The sequence below is a fragment of the Ammospiza caudacuta genome, chromosome 7 (genome assembly GCF_027887145.1).
Source record: "Ammospiza caudacuta isolate bAmmCau1 chromosome 7, bAmmCau1.pri, whole genome shotgun sequence".
NCBI lineage: Eukaryota > Metazoa > Chordata > Aves > Passeriformes > Passerellidae > Ammospiza > Ammospiza caudacuta.
Genome location: NC_080599.1, coordinates 22,049,442 through 22,064,629, shown reverse-complemented (window position 1 = coordinate 22,064,629; position 15,188 = coordinate 22,049,442). Strand labels below are relative to the sequence as shown.

Sequence of the window (15,188 nt, the reverse complement as noted above, 5' to 3'; positions counted from 1 at the left end):
ACAAGGTTCAGCTTCACTTGCCACGGGTCATATTAGTCCCAGGTTTCCTCTCATTTCATAGGAGCCCCTCAGTGGAGACTCCTCCTTTAAGAGCCCAGACTCTGCCATCCTTGGGCAGTGAAATGCTGTTCCAGTGGGCTGTCCATGTCACCTCAGGTCTGAGTCACCCCTTGGAGATTCCATTGTCTCTCCATTGACTGCCAAGTGTGTGTTGGATCAGGAAGTTTTCTCTTCTGGATGCCACGGTGAGGGGAGCAACCCTACATAACAGAAATCCAGGCCACCTGGCAGCTCCTCCTGTCTCTCTCTGGTGGAGTCACTTCAGGCCGGGGCATGGGAGCAGTAGCCAAGGCCCAACCTTCCCAGCTCCATCTGGAGCTCTGCCTCATATTGGAAAGTCCAGGTCACCATGCAATGGCATTAGAGGGACTCTCACTCCCTCCCTCCCTAAAGAGGGACGGCATCTTTATCCTCTGCTGGCGGTGGATCAGCCTGCCTGCTCATCCCTGCGCTCCTCTCCCACCTCCCTTCTCTTTCCGTTAATCTGGTCATCCATCTGCCTCCCTCTCTCTTGCTGTGCCTTGCCAAGTTCCCCAGTGCTGGAGCAGTGAGGCACGTACGTCAGGGAGGGAGGGAGGGAGGGATGCAAACCCTTCCAGGAGCCCGTCAGGAATTCGAGTTAGCGCCGAGCGCACTTTGCCTTTCGAGGGCCAGCGGAACATCTCGTCCCCTGCCATCAGTAGAAAAACAGATGGCGGCACCAAGGGAGGGGGCTTGGGGCTGTCAGGAGAGGTGAGTGGAGGAGGAGAGAAACCCCTCCTTCCCACCATGGGTTGGGAGGAGGTGGTTTTGGTCCTGGTGTGTTTGACTGCAGTGAGGGAGGTGTTTGCAGCATCTGGATCACGTTCTCCTAAGCCATCCGAAGGTGATCACCCCTGATGCATCATCCTCCTGTGCTCAAAAGCAAGTGAGACTGTTGACTTCAGAGGAAGAGACAGCATGTACAGAGATCCAGGTTGCTCCCTTGGACTGTTCCTGCCATGGTCCAAAGCAGTCTGTGCATGAGCAGAGCTGCTATAGAGCACCTCCCAGTCTGTGCCATGCCCTACACCTGCACCCCTCTGTCCCCACCACAGGGGCTCCTGTGCTTCACACTGTAGATGTGGTTTGGGTGCAACAGTTCACTTGTTTCATCATCATCGTGTTTACCCAGTGTTATTCACAGGGCAGGGTAACCACCACTGTCCTGCTCAAATGCACTCAGGGAGAGCCGGGCTGCTCTTGCAGTGACCAGAGTGAACTTGGGCAGCCAACACATTGTGCAACATGCTGGCCTCCTTCTCACCTCCAGCTTCGTGTCATTATGTGCAGGTAGCAAAGGGTTAATTGGAATGGACTTGGACTTGAGGTCTCTGCCTCATGCTCTGGATGAAGACGGGCAGAGAACAGCACTCTGTTGTGAGCATGAGCTGCTGGGAATTTCTCAGGTCTGCCCTGCATGAGGACAAGGTCTCACTGCCCTCTCGTGTTGCTGGTCATGTTATCACAATCGTAAAACACGAATCTGTTCTGTTTTGTGGTTTTCCTGAGGTATTACAATGGAAATGATGAAACAGGGACTGAAGTGTGTTTGTGGTTGCAAGTTGTGCCTGAGTCTCTTGATCCAACAGGTAGTGAAGCACCCTGAAGGATCCTCAGCTCTTCCCACCAGCATGCACAAAACCCTCACTCGGCACATCTGTGGCTTGTGTCCAGCATTTCTCAGTCAGAATTAACTCTTTGGAAGGCATATGCAATAGGGATGGTGGGGAGTGTCCCCTAAAATCTGCTGTTCTCTCATGTGATGGGAGTCAGGGTGACACTTGTACCCTGGGACAGCACTGCAGCTGGGCTCCAGCTGCCTCTGCTCCTCAGTCTCAGTGGGGCTGGAGACCTGTGGTTCTCACTCATCCCAGACTTGTGGGTCTCTGATTTTACCATGGCAGAGCTCAACACAGGAAACTGTAAGAAATGTGATGCTGGCAGAATGCTCTGCTCCAGGAAAGATTGTCTTCTGTACTTCTGAGGCTGAAGGCAATGAGGACCACAGGCACCCCAGCTGCACCAAGGAGACTCTCTAGAGCAACTACAGCAGCGTGGCCAGAATTTAGTCACCCTCTCATGATTCACACATTTTTCTTCTCTCTTGGGCCAGGCAGTGTGCTTTGCCTTCCACCCTGTTTAATGTAGCTTTTACAGTGAGAGTGCATGAGGAGCAAGGGCTGCACGTAGTGGTCACTTCTGCATCAGACCTGACCTCTGACTGGTGAAGGCAAAGCCCTTCATCCTGGGGAGGAGGAAGGAAAGGTGGGAAGCTCTTTACATACCTGCTGGGTACATTTTCATCCTGCTTTTGGCACGAGTGGTGTGGGCTGATCAGCATGGGATATAGCCAGGGGATGATCCCAAAGAAATCTATCCCTCTTCCAAAAATCTCAGCTGAGGTGTGTTTTTCCTAAACAGTGAGAAGATCTCTGTCCCCTGCACACGCATAGAGTATGATTGTAGTAGCATCATTTTATTAAGAGACAAAGCAGAGGGAAAATGATCACATGGCAGCAAGGACAAGGGACAGATGCTGAGGGTCAGGCTCACAGGACCCAAAAGATGGGGGGTCTTTTGGCATGGGTAGGGTTCCAGCACCCAGACACACCACCAGTAGTGGTGGAGCCCAGAGGTGTGAGCAGCCTCAGCTTCCCCAGCCACATTGTGCCAGCAGCCCTGCACTTGGGATGTGCTGCCCTATGGCTGCTTCTCTGCCCTCTGCAGTTCAGGTGCCTTCCCCTCATTCCCATCCATGTCCCACTTTCCCCCTCCCAGCAGTCACAGTCGTGCAGCCAGTGGTACAGACGGAGTGGAAAACCACTGAAAGCACCCGCTGAAATAAAAATCAATGAGTCGTTTCTGATAATAAACATCCCCAAGCACAGCCCAGCCAACTGCTCTTCCAACACGAATATTCATTCCCCTTCAGCTCCTTCATCCCTTGTACATTGTTTTTCTTTCTGTTCAAGATCTGTAACAAGAACTTGGCAGAAATCAGATACAAGTGGGTCAGGAGGCCCTTGTGGTTTTCAAGGCTTGTTTTCCATAACCCGTTCTATCCTGTAACATATTTTGCACAAATGGCTTGGCAGGAGATCTAATCCATGCAGCAGGAGAGCCACTGAGGGCAGGATGGCAGGCTGGTGCTCACGGCACAGGAAGTCCTGCCTTCTCTTGTGTGTCCCAGCAGTATCCCTGTGAATGGTGAGCCACCATGCTTGCCAGGAGCACTATTGACACACAGCAACTTCCTCTGCTCCTCTCTCCCTGTTCATTCCTGCTTCTGCTTTTCTTCTGTTAGCACTAGATCAGGGTGTAAAAAGGACAAGGCTGAGGAACTCACCATGAATAGATCATAGACAAGGATGTTTAGATGGAAGCAAAGATCTGCTCTGATGTGGTGATCTACTCCAGCATTTCATCCCTTTCTTCCCTCTCGTCCTTTGGACTATGCAAAGACGTTTCCAGATGGCTCTCTGCTGAGGGATGAGGAAGAGTAGCATGACTCTGAGCAGCACAGTGCAGAGGGATAATGAAACACATCCCCATTCAGGAGTCCAAAGTGCCACATGCTCACTTGTGCAGCAGAAGTGTGTCCAAGCCAAGTCCTGGCCTGGGACACAGAAGCACTTTCAGGCACTGTGAAGGCAAGGACCTGCTCTCCCAGGATGGCCACTGACAGCAGCCTATGGAGCCTCTGAGCACTCCATCCCCCTTACAGACACCAATCCTGCACAGCCTCAGCACAGACTGGTTCAAATGGGCCCAGCTGTTTGCAGGAAATCCATGTCCAAGGGAGCCCAGTGTCCTGAAGGACACCTAGAGCTCCACACCAAGACTGCTGGGAGGTGCTGTCGCAGTACAGTGATGCTCCATGAGCTGAAATGAGACAGCAAAATGTCACAACTCTCCAGCCTACCACCTCTTCCCTGAAGTGTTCATTCAGGTATATGGAGAATGTTCTCAAGCAGCAAGCCTCTGTTTCTGTAGTGAGACTTGGGGAGAAGACATTGGAGCTGGAGATGTTTCTGGAGACCTGAGATGTGGCATAAAAGATCTGCATGCTTAGCTGATGAGTGGCTCAGGGACACCAGCAGGCTTAGAAGCAGTTAGAATTTCTCCATTTCGATTTCTGTCCATGTCTGAGGTGATGAGCAGGTCCATGATGTCTCCAACAAGCATGTACCTCCAAGGGACAGCTGCCACAGTTCAAAAGGAGAGAGGGATGGCTCAGGGAACAGAAACTGAAAGACAAAAATGGACAATGAAGCACTAAGTCTGTAGGATTTTGTTTCTCTTCTTCAGGCCACTTGGTCCCAGGTTCCTGTTTCCAAATTCCCAGAGTTCTCTTCCTCTGGGTAGTGCTCATCCTGCTTCCCTCTTTACAATGGGCCAGGTAGACCCTGCTCGCTGGTCAGGGTGGCTCAGGGCACAAAAACATCCCAAAAAACTTTCTGAGCATAAGCCAAACCTGTTCCCTCTCTGTCCCTCTCTGTTTTTCAGAGCTGATTTCCTCCTTGTGCCAAAGAACCTCCAAAAAGAGAGAAGGAAAGTGAATGTGCTTGGGGGTGTCAAGGGGGGAGGAAAAATAAAATAAAAGACACTGCAACAGAGAGAGGGCCAAGAAAAATATTTAATCCAAACAATGAACATTGTAATTTCCTCCCACAGTCTGCATTCCCAGTCAACTTCCCTGGGCAAGCAGGGAGAGCCAAGAATGACCGGGCTCTCTGCCTCACCAGTGTGGATGTGTGTAAGGAAAGGGATGTGTCCTGGGGACATGCTGCTGTAGCATCACTTTAGCCAGCTCCTGTCACAGCTCTGGCTTTAAGGACTGACAGTTTTCTGCAGGGAACCGTGGTTTGGAAGGATTTTGGAGGGATTGGGACAGGGATGGGAGGGGGAACTTTCAGGGACCCCAGCTGGGGTGGTGGATGTATAGAGGCTTTAAGTGAACCAGATGTTTAACAAGGCTTTGGGCACTCTTCAAGTCCTCCCAGGGACCTCCCAGAGCTTTTGGAAAGATCTTGCTAGTGACTGAGGTGGGGAGGAAGGAGAGACATCCAGCAGGGAGAAGCTGCCCTGTGCCTCTCCAAGGGCTACTCCATCCTGTCCATTCTTTCCTGTCCCCACACATCCTGCCTGCTCCTCCCTGCCACAGGCAGCACCTTCACCTGGGACACAACTTCTCTTGCATGCCTGGGACCCCTGCAGCTGTAGCACTCTCTGGGGCACCTCAGGTTCATGTCCTGTGGTTCTGTGAAGCCTGGTTTGGGCTGACATCCCCCTGCCACCACAGGGATGGGGTTTCCAACTCCTCTTCCCACCACTAGTGACTCATGGGTCCCAGGAGCAGAATTACCGGTGGTGAAGCTGATGCACAAGGCATGAGTCTGAGGGCAGCGGCAGCAGCTTTTCCAGGGCTGGTCCTTGCCCAAATGGTGGTTCCCCTGTTTCTCTGGGGCTGCTTTCAAAGTGACAGCTGAGGAGAGCAAAAACACATGCATCTTCTCAGCCACGTGGTTGAATTAGCATGCAAACAGTCTGAGCTTGATGCCCAGAATACCAATTCCCAAAGGGAAAAATTACACCAAATTTCATGCTGACTTAGAAACTCCATGAAAGCAAACTATGCACCCTCCTTGGATGGATCAGCAGAGTCACAAAGCCCAGGACCAGTCTGGGAGAAAGCATTTTGCTTCTTAAGGCTGGACTTGACTCCCTGAGACTGGACTCTAGCTTTTCAATGGCTGTGTACAGATAGAAATGACAAGCACTTTCCATCTCAGTAGCAGATCAGAGGAGTCTTTCAGCTCCTCAGTTACATAGTTAGCCAGGTGAATGCTGAATTTTTTTTTTCTCTTTTCCACCTTCCTCCAAAGCATCTGGAATGGGGCATCGCCAAAAGCAAGGTGCTGAGCCCTCAGGTGTGCTCAACCAGAGCAAAACCTGCATTCATGAAAAATAATGTGTAGCACTGAAATATGTCCAACACTGATGTGATCTGTGATTGAGTCTTCATGATTCACCTTTCCCTCACCTGTTGCACCCTTTTGTGCTCTTTCACGCTGAATTAAACTGTGTAAAGTGGATCTGAAGAAGAATGCCTGGACCCTGCTTGCCTCACTGATGGCACTGGGGACTCCCTGCTGGGGAGGACAACAGCCCCAGGGATGGAGCCAGCCTGGGGACTCTTCAAGGGTTGTGGAAAAACACTGTGCACAGACATTCCGCCCTGCATGACATCTCCCAGCATCCTTGAGAGAAACCCCACCACTGAGCACTCAGAGATGCTTCTGGCTGGGATGCACTGGGATCTAACCAGTCCCTTCTCACATCTTTCCTTTGCCTGCAATACTTTTCCCTCTTTCATTCTTTTTCCCCTTTGATTTTTTTCCCTCTTTTCATCTGTGCCTGCTCCCAGCTTGGAGAGGCTGTGTTTTTTTAGCCTATTTCACTTGCCAAGCCCTCGATTTGCCGTTACTATTTTTGCGGCGGCAGCGCAGGGCTCCGGCCAGCAGTGCCAGCTGCTGCACCTCCACGTGCTGCCACACGCCCTGCTGGAGCTCCTGTCTGAACAAACAGGGAAGATGGATGGCCCAGCGAGCAGGAGAGCCGCTGACACAGCCGGTCTCCCTGGCTGCCTCGGTGGCACGCCTGGCCCAGCAGCTCCCCACTGCTCAGCACAGCACACAGCGGCTGCTGCAGTCGCCTTACTCATTTTTTCCCTGTTTATAAGAGACTTCTCAACCCCCCTCCCACCAGTGGAGGATGGGTATTCTGGCAGCTGAGACCCAGCTGACCATTTCCCTGGATCTCATCCATCACCTTCTTGTGGCACAGCTGGGCATTGGTGTTTTTCTTTTTCTTGACAGCATCTTAAGACATCATCAGGTGTTTTTGAGAGTTGCAGACGTGAGCAAACTGCCTTCTCCCACTGCTGGCATTTCTTTCTGTAGAGGCACAGGTCTCAAGCACAGGCTGAACAGACTCTGTATGGGTTCTGCTCTTTCACATCACCTGCCCTTAGCAGATTGCATTGCCTGTGTCCTCCTTTGCCATGATTCCTGCAAGGCCAAAATGAGACTGATGCAAGTACAAGGGCTCCTGTGCCCTCGAGGGTAACCAGCACCTTGCTTTGTTCTTTCTGCTTGCAAAGACAAATCCATGTGGAGGTTCTCAGTAAGGCAAAGGCAGAGGAGTCACCGTGTTCTCCAAACACTAGGCAAGGAGTGGGGACAGAAATCCCCAAACCCTGTGCCTGGCTCTCCTGAGCCTCAAGTCCAATTAGTCATTTTTTATTTTCCCTTCATGTGTTTTTCCAATGTAATTTGGAGCATGAGTTGTTAAGTTTCCCCAACAAGTGTTGCCATAGGAGCCTGTATTTGTTTAGGGTGGGGTACGGGCTCCGGCTGGGTGAGAGGAGGGGGCAGTTAGCCCTGATAGGTGTAGTGAGAGACTGGGAGACTCCTTCCCCATGCTGTCCCTGCCTCTGTCCTCCCCCCACCTTGCACGCAAGATCTGGAAATCATTTCAGACCTGTGCAGCCGGGATGGGCAAACCTCCCCATAATTGTATGGAAACTACCAAAGCGACGGGTGTTGTTTTGCCAGTGAGTCATGACACATGGAGCAGAGCTCAAGGAAAAACTCCACCGTGTGGAAGGCTGCAAAAGCAAATCACACCCAGAAGAGCCTTCCCCTGCCAGTGGCCCTGGCCAGTCCCGACTGCATCCTGGCACCTGCCAGCCCCAACATCCCTGCCCTGGCCCTCACAGTGCTCAGAGCTGCTTGGAGTCTTAGAAACCTTCTTTGATCACAATCGTTTAAGATCCACCTGATGACTTTCGTGGAAGAGGAGTGTTAATACTGTTGCCTTGAAAAAATTGCATCCTGGTCTTCTCTGGATGCGGTTTGTGACAGCAATGATTGGAGTAAAATCCCTTATTGTTTTGGAGCGAGCTGCCTAACTTGGCTGTGCCTCAATTTCCCAGCTGTAGGAAGGTGTGCTCTTTCTTGTGCTCTTCCAAAATCTTCCAGTCTAATGTGATCTCTCTGTGGCTGCCTGAATTTGGCCTGTGGCCTGTGCTACTGATAGCAGAGATCAGACTTGGTGGTTTGCCATAATCCCTGCTGCTACTTCCTAAAGTGTTATTAGCCTGTGTTGAGCCCATTTCTCTTCCTTTTGAGTCACAAGGACAAAAAGCCTCATGGGTTCTCTGGTTTTGGCATGGTTTTTTCTTGTGAATTACTGGCATTATCACCAGGCCCACATGTTGGCTTTGGCACAGTGGATGCAGGGCTATTGCGGTGCAGTGACATTTTTCAGCAGGCTCTCATTCAGTTTAAGGGTGCTACATGTGAGTGTCCATCATCAAAGGCTAAGTCTGGGCATTTTTGGGATTTCTGGTTGTTGTTTGGGGCCAACCAGATCCAATGAAATGGGTCAGCTGCTTCCATGAGCAACGGGATAGCCAGGTTTCCACCAAGAGTCCTGTTCAGTCTGGAGAAGAGAAGACTCTGTGGAGACCTTAAAGGACCTTCCACAACTAAAAGGGGCTACATAAGGGTCAGGGAGGGACTTTTGGCAAGGGAATGGAGTGACAGGATAAGGGGTAGTGGCTTTAAACTCAAAGAGGGTGGGTTTAGACTAGATATTAGGAGGAAATTTTTGACTCTGAGGATGGTGGACATAGGCACAGGTTGTTCAGAGGAATTGTGGCTGCCCCGTTCCTGGAGATGTTCAAGACCAGATTGGACAGGGCTTGAACACCTGGTCTAGTGGAAGATGTCCCTGCCCATGGCAAGGGTGTTGGAATGAGATGGTCTTTAAGGCTCCTTCCAATCAAAACTGTTCAATGATTCCAAGATTCTGATGGAAAATGTCCTGGAGGTCAGCCATGGTTGCTGGGCCAGTAAGTACAATCACAGAGCCCAAGCAGTTCATTACTAATCACTCTATGAAGAAATGGCTTCTCCATCCTGTAGCTGGTTCAGTGGCTGCTTGGCAGTGCTGGTGTAGATGTGTGATAAATAAACCTTGGCTGCTGACCGCTCCTGACGCCTCCTTGTGAGTGCTTCCCGTGCATGGCGCTGGTCACAGCCCTTGCGCGGGACAGTTCTTCAGCCATCACTGGCTGCTCCTCAGCCCCAGTGCTTCTTCTCTGATTAGATGATTCATGTAACTAAACAGCAATAAACTGATTTTCTGAGTGGCTGCTCATGCCATTTAACACTTCTGACACAATTCCACGATTCCCTAGCTGCTGCCCTTGGAGCACTCGCTGCTCCATCCACACCAGCTGGGATATCTGGTGCCCTTTTGCTTTGAAGAGGGGGTTGTGTATGCTGGAAGTGGGACCTGCTGAGGACCTGGGACCTCCACTTTTGGGGGCAACCTTATGCTTTTGAACAACCTTTCACAGAGCCTTCTTCCTCTGCCTTAGCCCTTCCAAGCAGACGGCTGGTGTGACACCATCAACAACCGGGCGTACTGCCAGTATGACGGCGGGGACTGCTGCTCCTCCACCCTGTCCTCCAGGAAGGTAAGAGAGCACCTCCCGTGCCCTTGGCCGGCATCTGTGGATTCAGGGGTGACTGCTAGCTATGTTCTTTGGCTTTGCTGGCTGTGGAACCGAGCCTGCAGTGTAACTCTCCCATGAACGGAGAACAAACGCACGGTTCTAAACCAAAGCCAGCTGAAGCTGATGGACAGCATCGCTCTGATTAAGAGTGGGGCTTGGTCTCAGGCCAGTGGGATTGAAACCTCAGCCCAGCTCCCACTGAGGTTCATGGGATTTCCTCTCGTTTTGGGAAACATGTCCCAAAGAAATGACTTCCATAGGACATGGTGAGTCAGAAGTCACCTTCTGTAATTGAGCTGTCTCAGGGGATTTTTGCTATGATCCACTGGCATCTGCTACAAGTGATGTTTTTCTCCCTCTCTAAGGAGGGAAGAATAGTATAGAGGGAGCAACTTGGCTTTGGGGTAGCACAGACCCTTCTTTGTCTCCCATCACAATCTTCCCTCCCACCTAACTTGCTATCCAGCGCTCACAGCCCATTCTTCCTAATCATATCCAACAGCAAAACAAATCACAGGGCATGAAATAATTTCTCACTGCGAAAATATGTGAATTTGGATCTTCTCATCTTTGTTGTGGAGCTTGAATCATTTCTTTCTTTCATCACGCATACATACACAGAGAAAAGGAAAAATAAAATCCTGGGAAGATCCACTCGAGATAGGAAAGAAGAGGCTTTACACCCAAGTGATGAGTGAAATCCCCACAACAATATCATGACAGCTCGGAGCAAGGCATGGCCAAAATAAAGGATGGGTTCACAGCAGAAAGTGGGGGGGTTCAGTCTCATGGCTCACAGACCCAGCTTGCATCCCCCACAGGTCCCAGATCTTCAGCTCAACAAGCCTCCAGCACATCCCTGTTAAGGCAGATGGAGAAATACAGGGTTTAAACATCAAAAAATCCCCAAAGCACTCCAGCCCTTCCTTTGCTGATCCAGTCTGTGAAAAATCAAATGTTTTCACAGTAAGAAAAACTCCTGGCTCTGAGCCTGGTGTGTATAAAACCTCTGAAGAAAACTGTTTTCTCGGCTCCCATGGCTCATTACCAGGCCACTGTCAACCAGAAGTCAGCTGCTCAGTGTATGCCCTCCCTCCTTTCTCTGCTACCAGCAGCTAAGGGGACACAGGCTTGCTCTGTCACACGCAGTTATTGTAGAGAAAGTAATGTGAAATGAGCCTCCCAACCTGCACCTGGGATGTCTCAAAGCTGCACAGCTTGTGAGTGGCCCTAGGTGAACCCACTGCCTGCCCCATGGAAGGCTGTTCTGCTCGCAGAGCCTCCATCCTGCCTGGCTTTCCTTAATCCACAATGCCCAAGGACACTGCACCCACCTTGGGCAGTGTGCAGGTCAGCTTTGCAGCTGAGAGCTTGGTTGACTTCCTCTAAGAGCTGCAGAAAACAAGGCTCTGTTGTCTTTGTGTTTTGCTGGAAGAGCCAGGAGTAGCTGACAGGTCCACAGGTTCAGATGTGGATGAAGGGGGTTTTCTAAGAGGGACCAAAGTAAAACTTTAATCTGAAGGTGCCTCACCACTGCCAGGCCTAGTCTGAATGTCTTACACCCATCAGGGGACACTTCTTCCCAGGGTTTGACATTTGGGGCACAAGATTCAACCCGACCATTGGCTACAAAATTCAAAACACATTAACAAAAAGAAAAAGGCTAAGAACAGAACTCAGCTAGGGACAGGTTGTATCAGAGCCCATTCCTCAGTGAGCACAGAGCCTGGCAGTGCCAACAACAGGGCACAGTCCAAAATGTCTGTCCACAGCAGCATGGAGGGGTCTTTTAGGGGGGCAGAGAGGTGTCCCAGGGTGGAGCTGAGCTGTCCCTTTTGTTATAAATATCAACGAGAAAGCCAAATTAATAAATGCGAAAGATGATATTTTCACGACCAAAATACAGTCCTCAAAAACCACAGCCAAAGAGACAGTGTTGGGCCTGGGATCGGCGCTGCGTGAACTTAGATCCAGCCTCTATTGCTTTGGATATCCTTCTGTTGACGAATGCCGTTTCCAGCAGGGCTATTTTATACAGTTTTTACGCCTGAGGCAGAGGTGCCCCGATTTCTTTTGTGACCCTGCATATGTATGAGGTTTCTTTTTACTGTGCAGGGTTGGACAGTTGCTGTTTCTTGGGTGGTGGTGGGTGCTGATCATGTCAGGAGAAGTCGTGTATTCAGATGTATGTTTTTGACAACTTCGATTATCTTAATTGACGATGCTTATCAAGTGCTGATCGTCCTTCGGTGTTCCCGGGTGGTTCCGGGGGAAGCCCATCTCTGCACTAGCCACATTCTTTTATTTGTTAACAAGGCATTCATTCCCACTGCCACCAGGAGTTTCACAACTTCCATGTGGTAATCTGTCTCCCTGGTCAGAGGCTCGTTGGATGTTTAATTTATTTCACAATTTTTATTTCATACATTTTCCATCTAAGCATGAATTACTTTACATGACTCTTGGAGTTTTGTTGATAATTGCTGCCCTGAGATGTGCGAAAGTTCTCTGTTTCAGCCCGCGCACCCAAAGAACGAGTCAGAGCTCTTCGGTTTTTGGTCTTGAAGTTGTTTATTAATTCTCATCTATAAAATTTTCTTTCTGCCCAGCCAAGGTCTGCCCAGCATGGCAGCCACAGGCACTCTGACCGCCCTCGGGGTGGTGATGTCTTTTTACACTACAAACTAAGTATAACATATTTACAATTACTTTCCAATACCTATCACCTATGTTACACAGTGAGCTTCTATTCTAAACCAAACCCAAAGTGCCAACATCGCTGCAGAAAATGGAGACCAAGAAGAAGAAGAAGAAAGGCTGGACATGCTCAAGTTCCTCCATCTTTTCCCCAAAACCCCCATTCCAAAAATCCTAAAATCTTCATAGTGATAATTGTATTGTTATACTGTTTAAACTTCTGTGACTTTCAGGTCCTCATACAAAGCTGGTAATTTGCTCCACGGGTCATAATCAAATCCCCAGGTGTTCTGGGCTGCGTACCAAGGTCTCCGAGCCCCCCGACAGGGTCCTCAACTTGGGACACCCAGAGGGATGCATTGAGTTCCGACACATGACACATGACACTTTGCTCCCCCAGGTGATCCCGTTTGCCGCCGACTGCGACCAGGACGAGTGCACCTGCCGCGACCCGGCGGCCGAGGAGAACCAGTAGCGGCGCCATGAGGGCCTGTCTGGGTCAGGCAGCGCCGGGGGAGCCGAGGGGCGGCGGCGGGGCCGTGAGGGAGAGCCGGGCGGGGCATGGCGGCTGCGGCTCAGGGGACGGCTCCAGCCCACCGAGGAGCCTCGGAGGGCGGGCTGGGGCCCCCTCGCCGTCGCTGCTCCCTCCGGAAGCCACACGAGGCGCTCAGGCCGCGGTCTGGGGCCGCCTCAGCCACACGCTGGGCCAGGGCCCGTCCACGCCGGGAGCCCGGGGGCTGCCATGGATGTGTGTCCTGGTGCGGCTCCTGGGTGTCTGTCTTTGTCACTATTCACCCCTCTCTGCTGTACAGACTTCTTTTAGCAAGGTCGAGGTAGTTGTGATCTCTCTGAAAATATTTAAACTTAATTATATCTATATACATATATATAATATATATATAAATATATATTATATTTTCTTTGCTCTCGATGAAGCTGAGAAAGGGTATCCTTTATCACACACCCATGCTGCTGTGAAGTACAAACCATTGGGAAAAGCACAGGTCCGGGCAGGAGGAGCAGGGATTTTCCCCTTCCTTGCTGAGCGGGAAAGAGGACGGAGAGAGAAGCCAAACAGCCAGGCCATGGCTGGCAGGGAGGCTCCCACCTCACGGTGATTTGTGATTTGAGCATCTGGCAGGGACCAAGCTTTGCCCTTGGTATTTGCCAGTGCTTTCCCTTGTTCTTCTTAGGGCGTGGATCTGGATCAGGATTGTGGGGTTGAGAAAAAATGTTATTGTGCCCTTGAATCATCCCAGTGAGCACAACAGATTCCAAGGGTACCACAGGCATCCATCACACATTATTTTAGAGCTCCTTGGGCAGGGTTATGTGTCCATGGGGATCACTGCATGGTCAATAGGAGCAAAGACTCAGCGTTCTCCCTCTCTGTCTCACTCCCCCAGCCACTGCACACCCAGCTGGGTGTAGAAGCCAAACCAGTGCAGCTGTGTGATGCTTGAATGAAGGATGCTGTGGTGGTCCTTCTTCTCTTTCCCTCACATCTAAGCTCCAACTCAGTTGTGTTGTCAGCAGCTCTCAGAGGAGACTAGGCCCTGTAATGCCAAAAGGACCAAAAAAAACCCAAAAAAACCAACCTGTCAGGAGAGTTTGAGAATTATCTTTTCTCATTGAGATTTTCCTTAGTATTAGTATTCCTTATTATTATCTCTGTCCCAGCCCCTCAGGCTGGACATACAGTTGCTGACTTCCTAGAGGCTCTTGCTCCTGCAGGCACTAAGTGAAAATCTGCAGATTCACTTCTGGGCTCAAAGAAGCCCAGCAAGAAACTGCCCCCATAATTAATTCCCAGAAGCTCAACTTGGACCCAGCTGCATAAAGGCAGCAATAGGGAAGGTGCCTGGCTCCAGCTGGGATTATCACTGATGGTTTTGTGCTGTAAAGAGGCAGAGAAAAGGGGTAGAAAGAGGAGAGGAGAGCAGAGAAGGGACCACAGAGTAGGAACTGAAGGCAATGGCCTGTGCTGTTGGATACAGGCTTCCAGCCAGAGTTTGTCTGATGAAGGAGTGGTGGAGAGAGGGTGACACGGTGTGGAGAGACCAGGAATTTTCAAGGCATCGTTGGAAACCGAGCTTCCACTAGCTCTACCCCATCCTATTTTGTCAGGAATTTCCTATACTTGTGTTTTACTTGAGGACCCGAGTAGGGGCAGAGGTGCTTGGACATCCTACCAGCATCCAGGCAGGAGATGCCTTGTCCTTCTCCAAGCCCTTTCCTGACCCCAAGTGTCCCCATCCACCTGGCCTAGGCAGAGATTTGAGGAGAGGTAGGGGACAATGAGCCCCATCTCCTCTTGGGACACTGACACTTTTGTTCTCATCATGCACAAGGGACACCGCCCCAGAATCCACTGTCACTTGGACAGATAGCAGCAATATCTTGTCGGATATCCACTTTTCAATTAAAAAACAACCCTTAAGCAACCCAAGGAAATTCAAATAATAATAACTACCTGCCACCCTAGGATGTGCAGCTTGGGCAGCCTGTGCTGCTCCACCAGTGCAGGAAAGGGGAGATCCAGGAGTTCCAACACAGCAGAAGTGGGATTCTGGCAGCCCCCACAGGTGGGGACATGGGATGAACATCACATCCAGAAGCAGAATTTCAGCATCTATTGCCATGACAAACCCTTCCCTGCCTGGTCTCAGCATTACCTGGATGCCTCCTATGTGTTTATGTACCAAATTTGTATCCTTTTGGCATGAAAATCCTGGTTTTTTCCTCTGCTCACCTGTGTGTGCAGGGAAGGGACTGTGCCCATGGACAGGGGAACTGGGGGGTTGGGACAGGAAGTGCTGGCTTG

At 50.7% G+C, this 15,188-nt stretch overlaps 1 protein-coding gene across 1 annotated transcript in view; it reads left to right on the top strand.

Moving 5' to 3' along the window:
• The window catches only part of PAPPA2 (pappalysin 2), an 86,914-nt gene extending 74,075 nt beyond the window's left edge, over nucleotides 1–12,839 (top strand). The window contains exons 21-22 of the mRNA XM_058808176.1: nucleotides 9,530–9,628; nucleotides 12,765–12,839. Of these exons, the coding sequence (XP_058664159.1) occupies nucleotides 9,530–9,628; nucleotides 12,765–12,839 (174 nt within the window). The remainder of the gene's footprint in view (nucleotides 1–9,529; nucleotides 9,629–12,764) is intronic.
• Nucleotides 12,840–15,188: the final 2,349 nt, after the last annotated feature.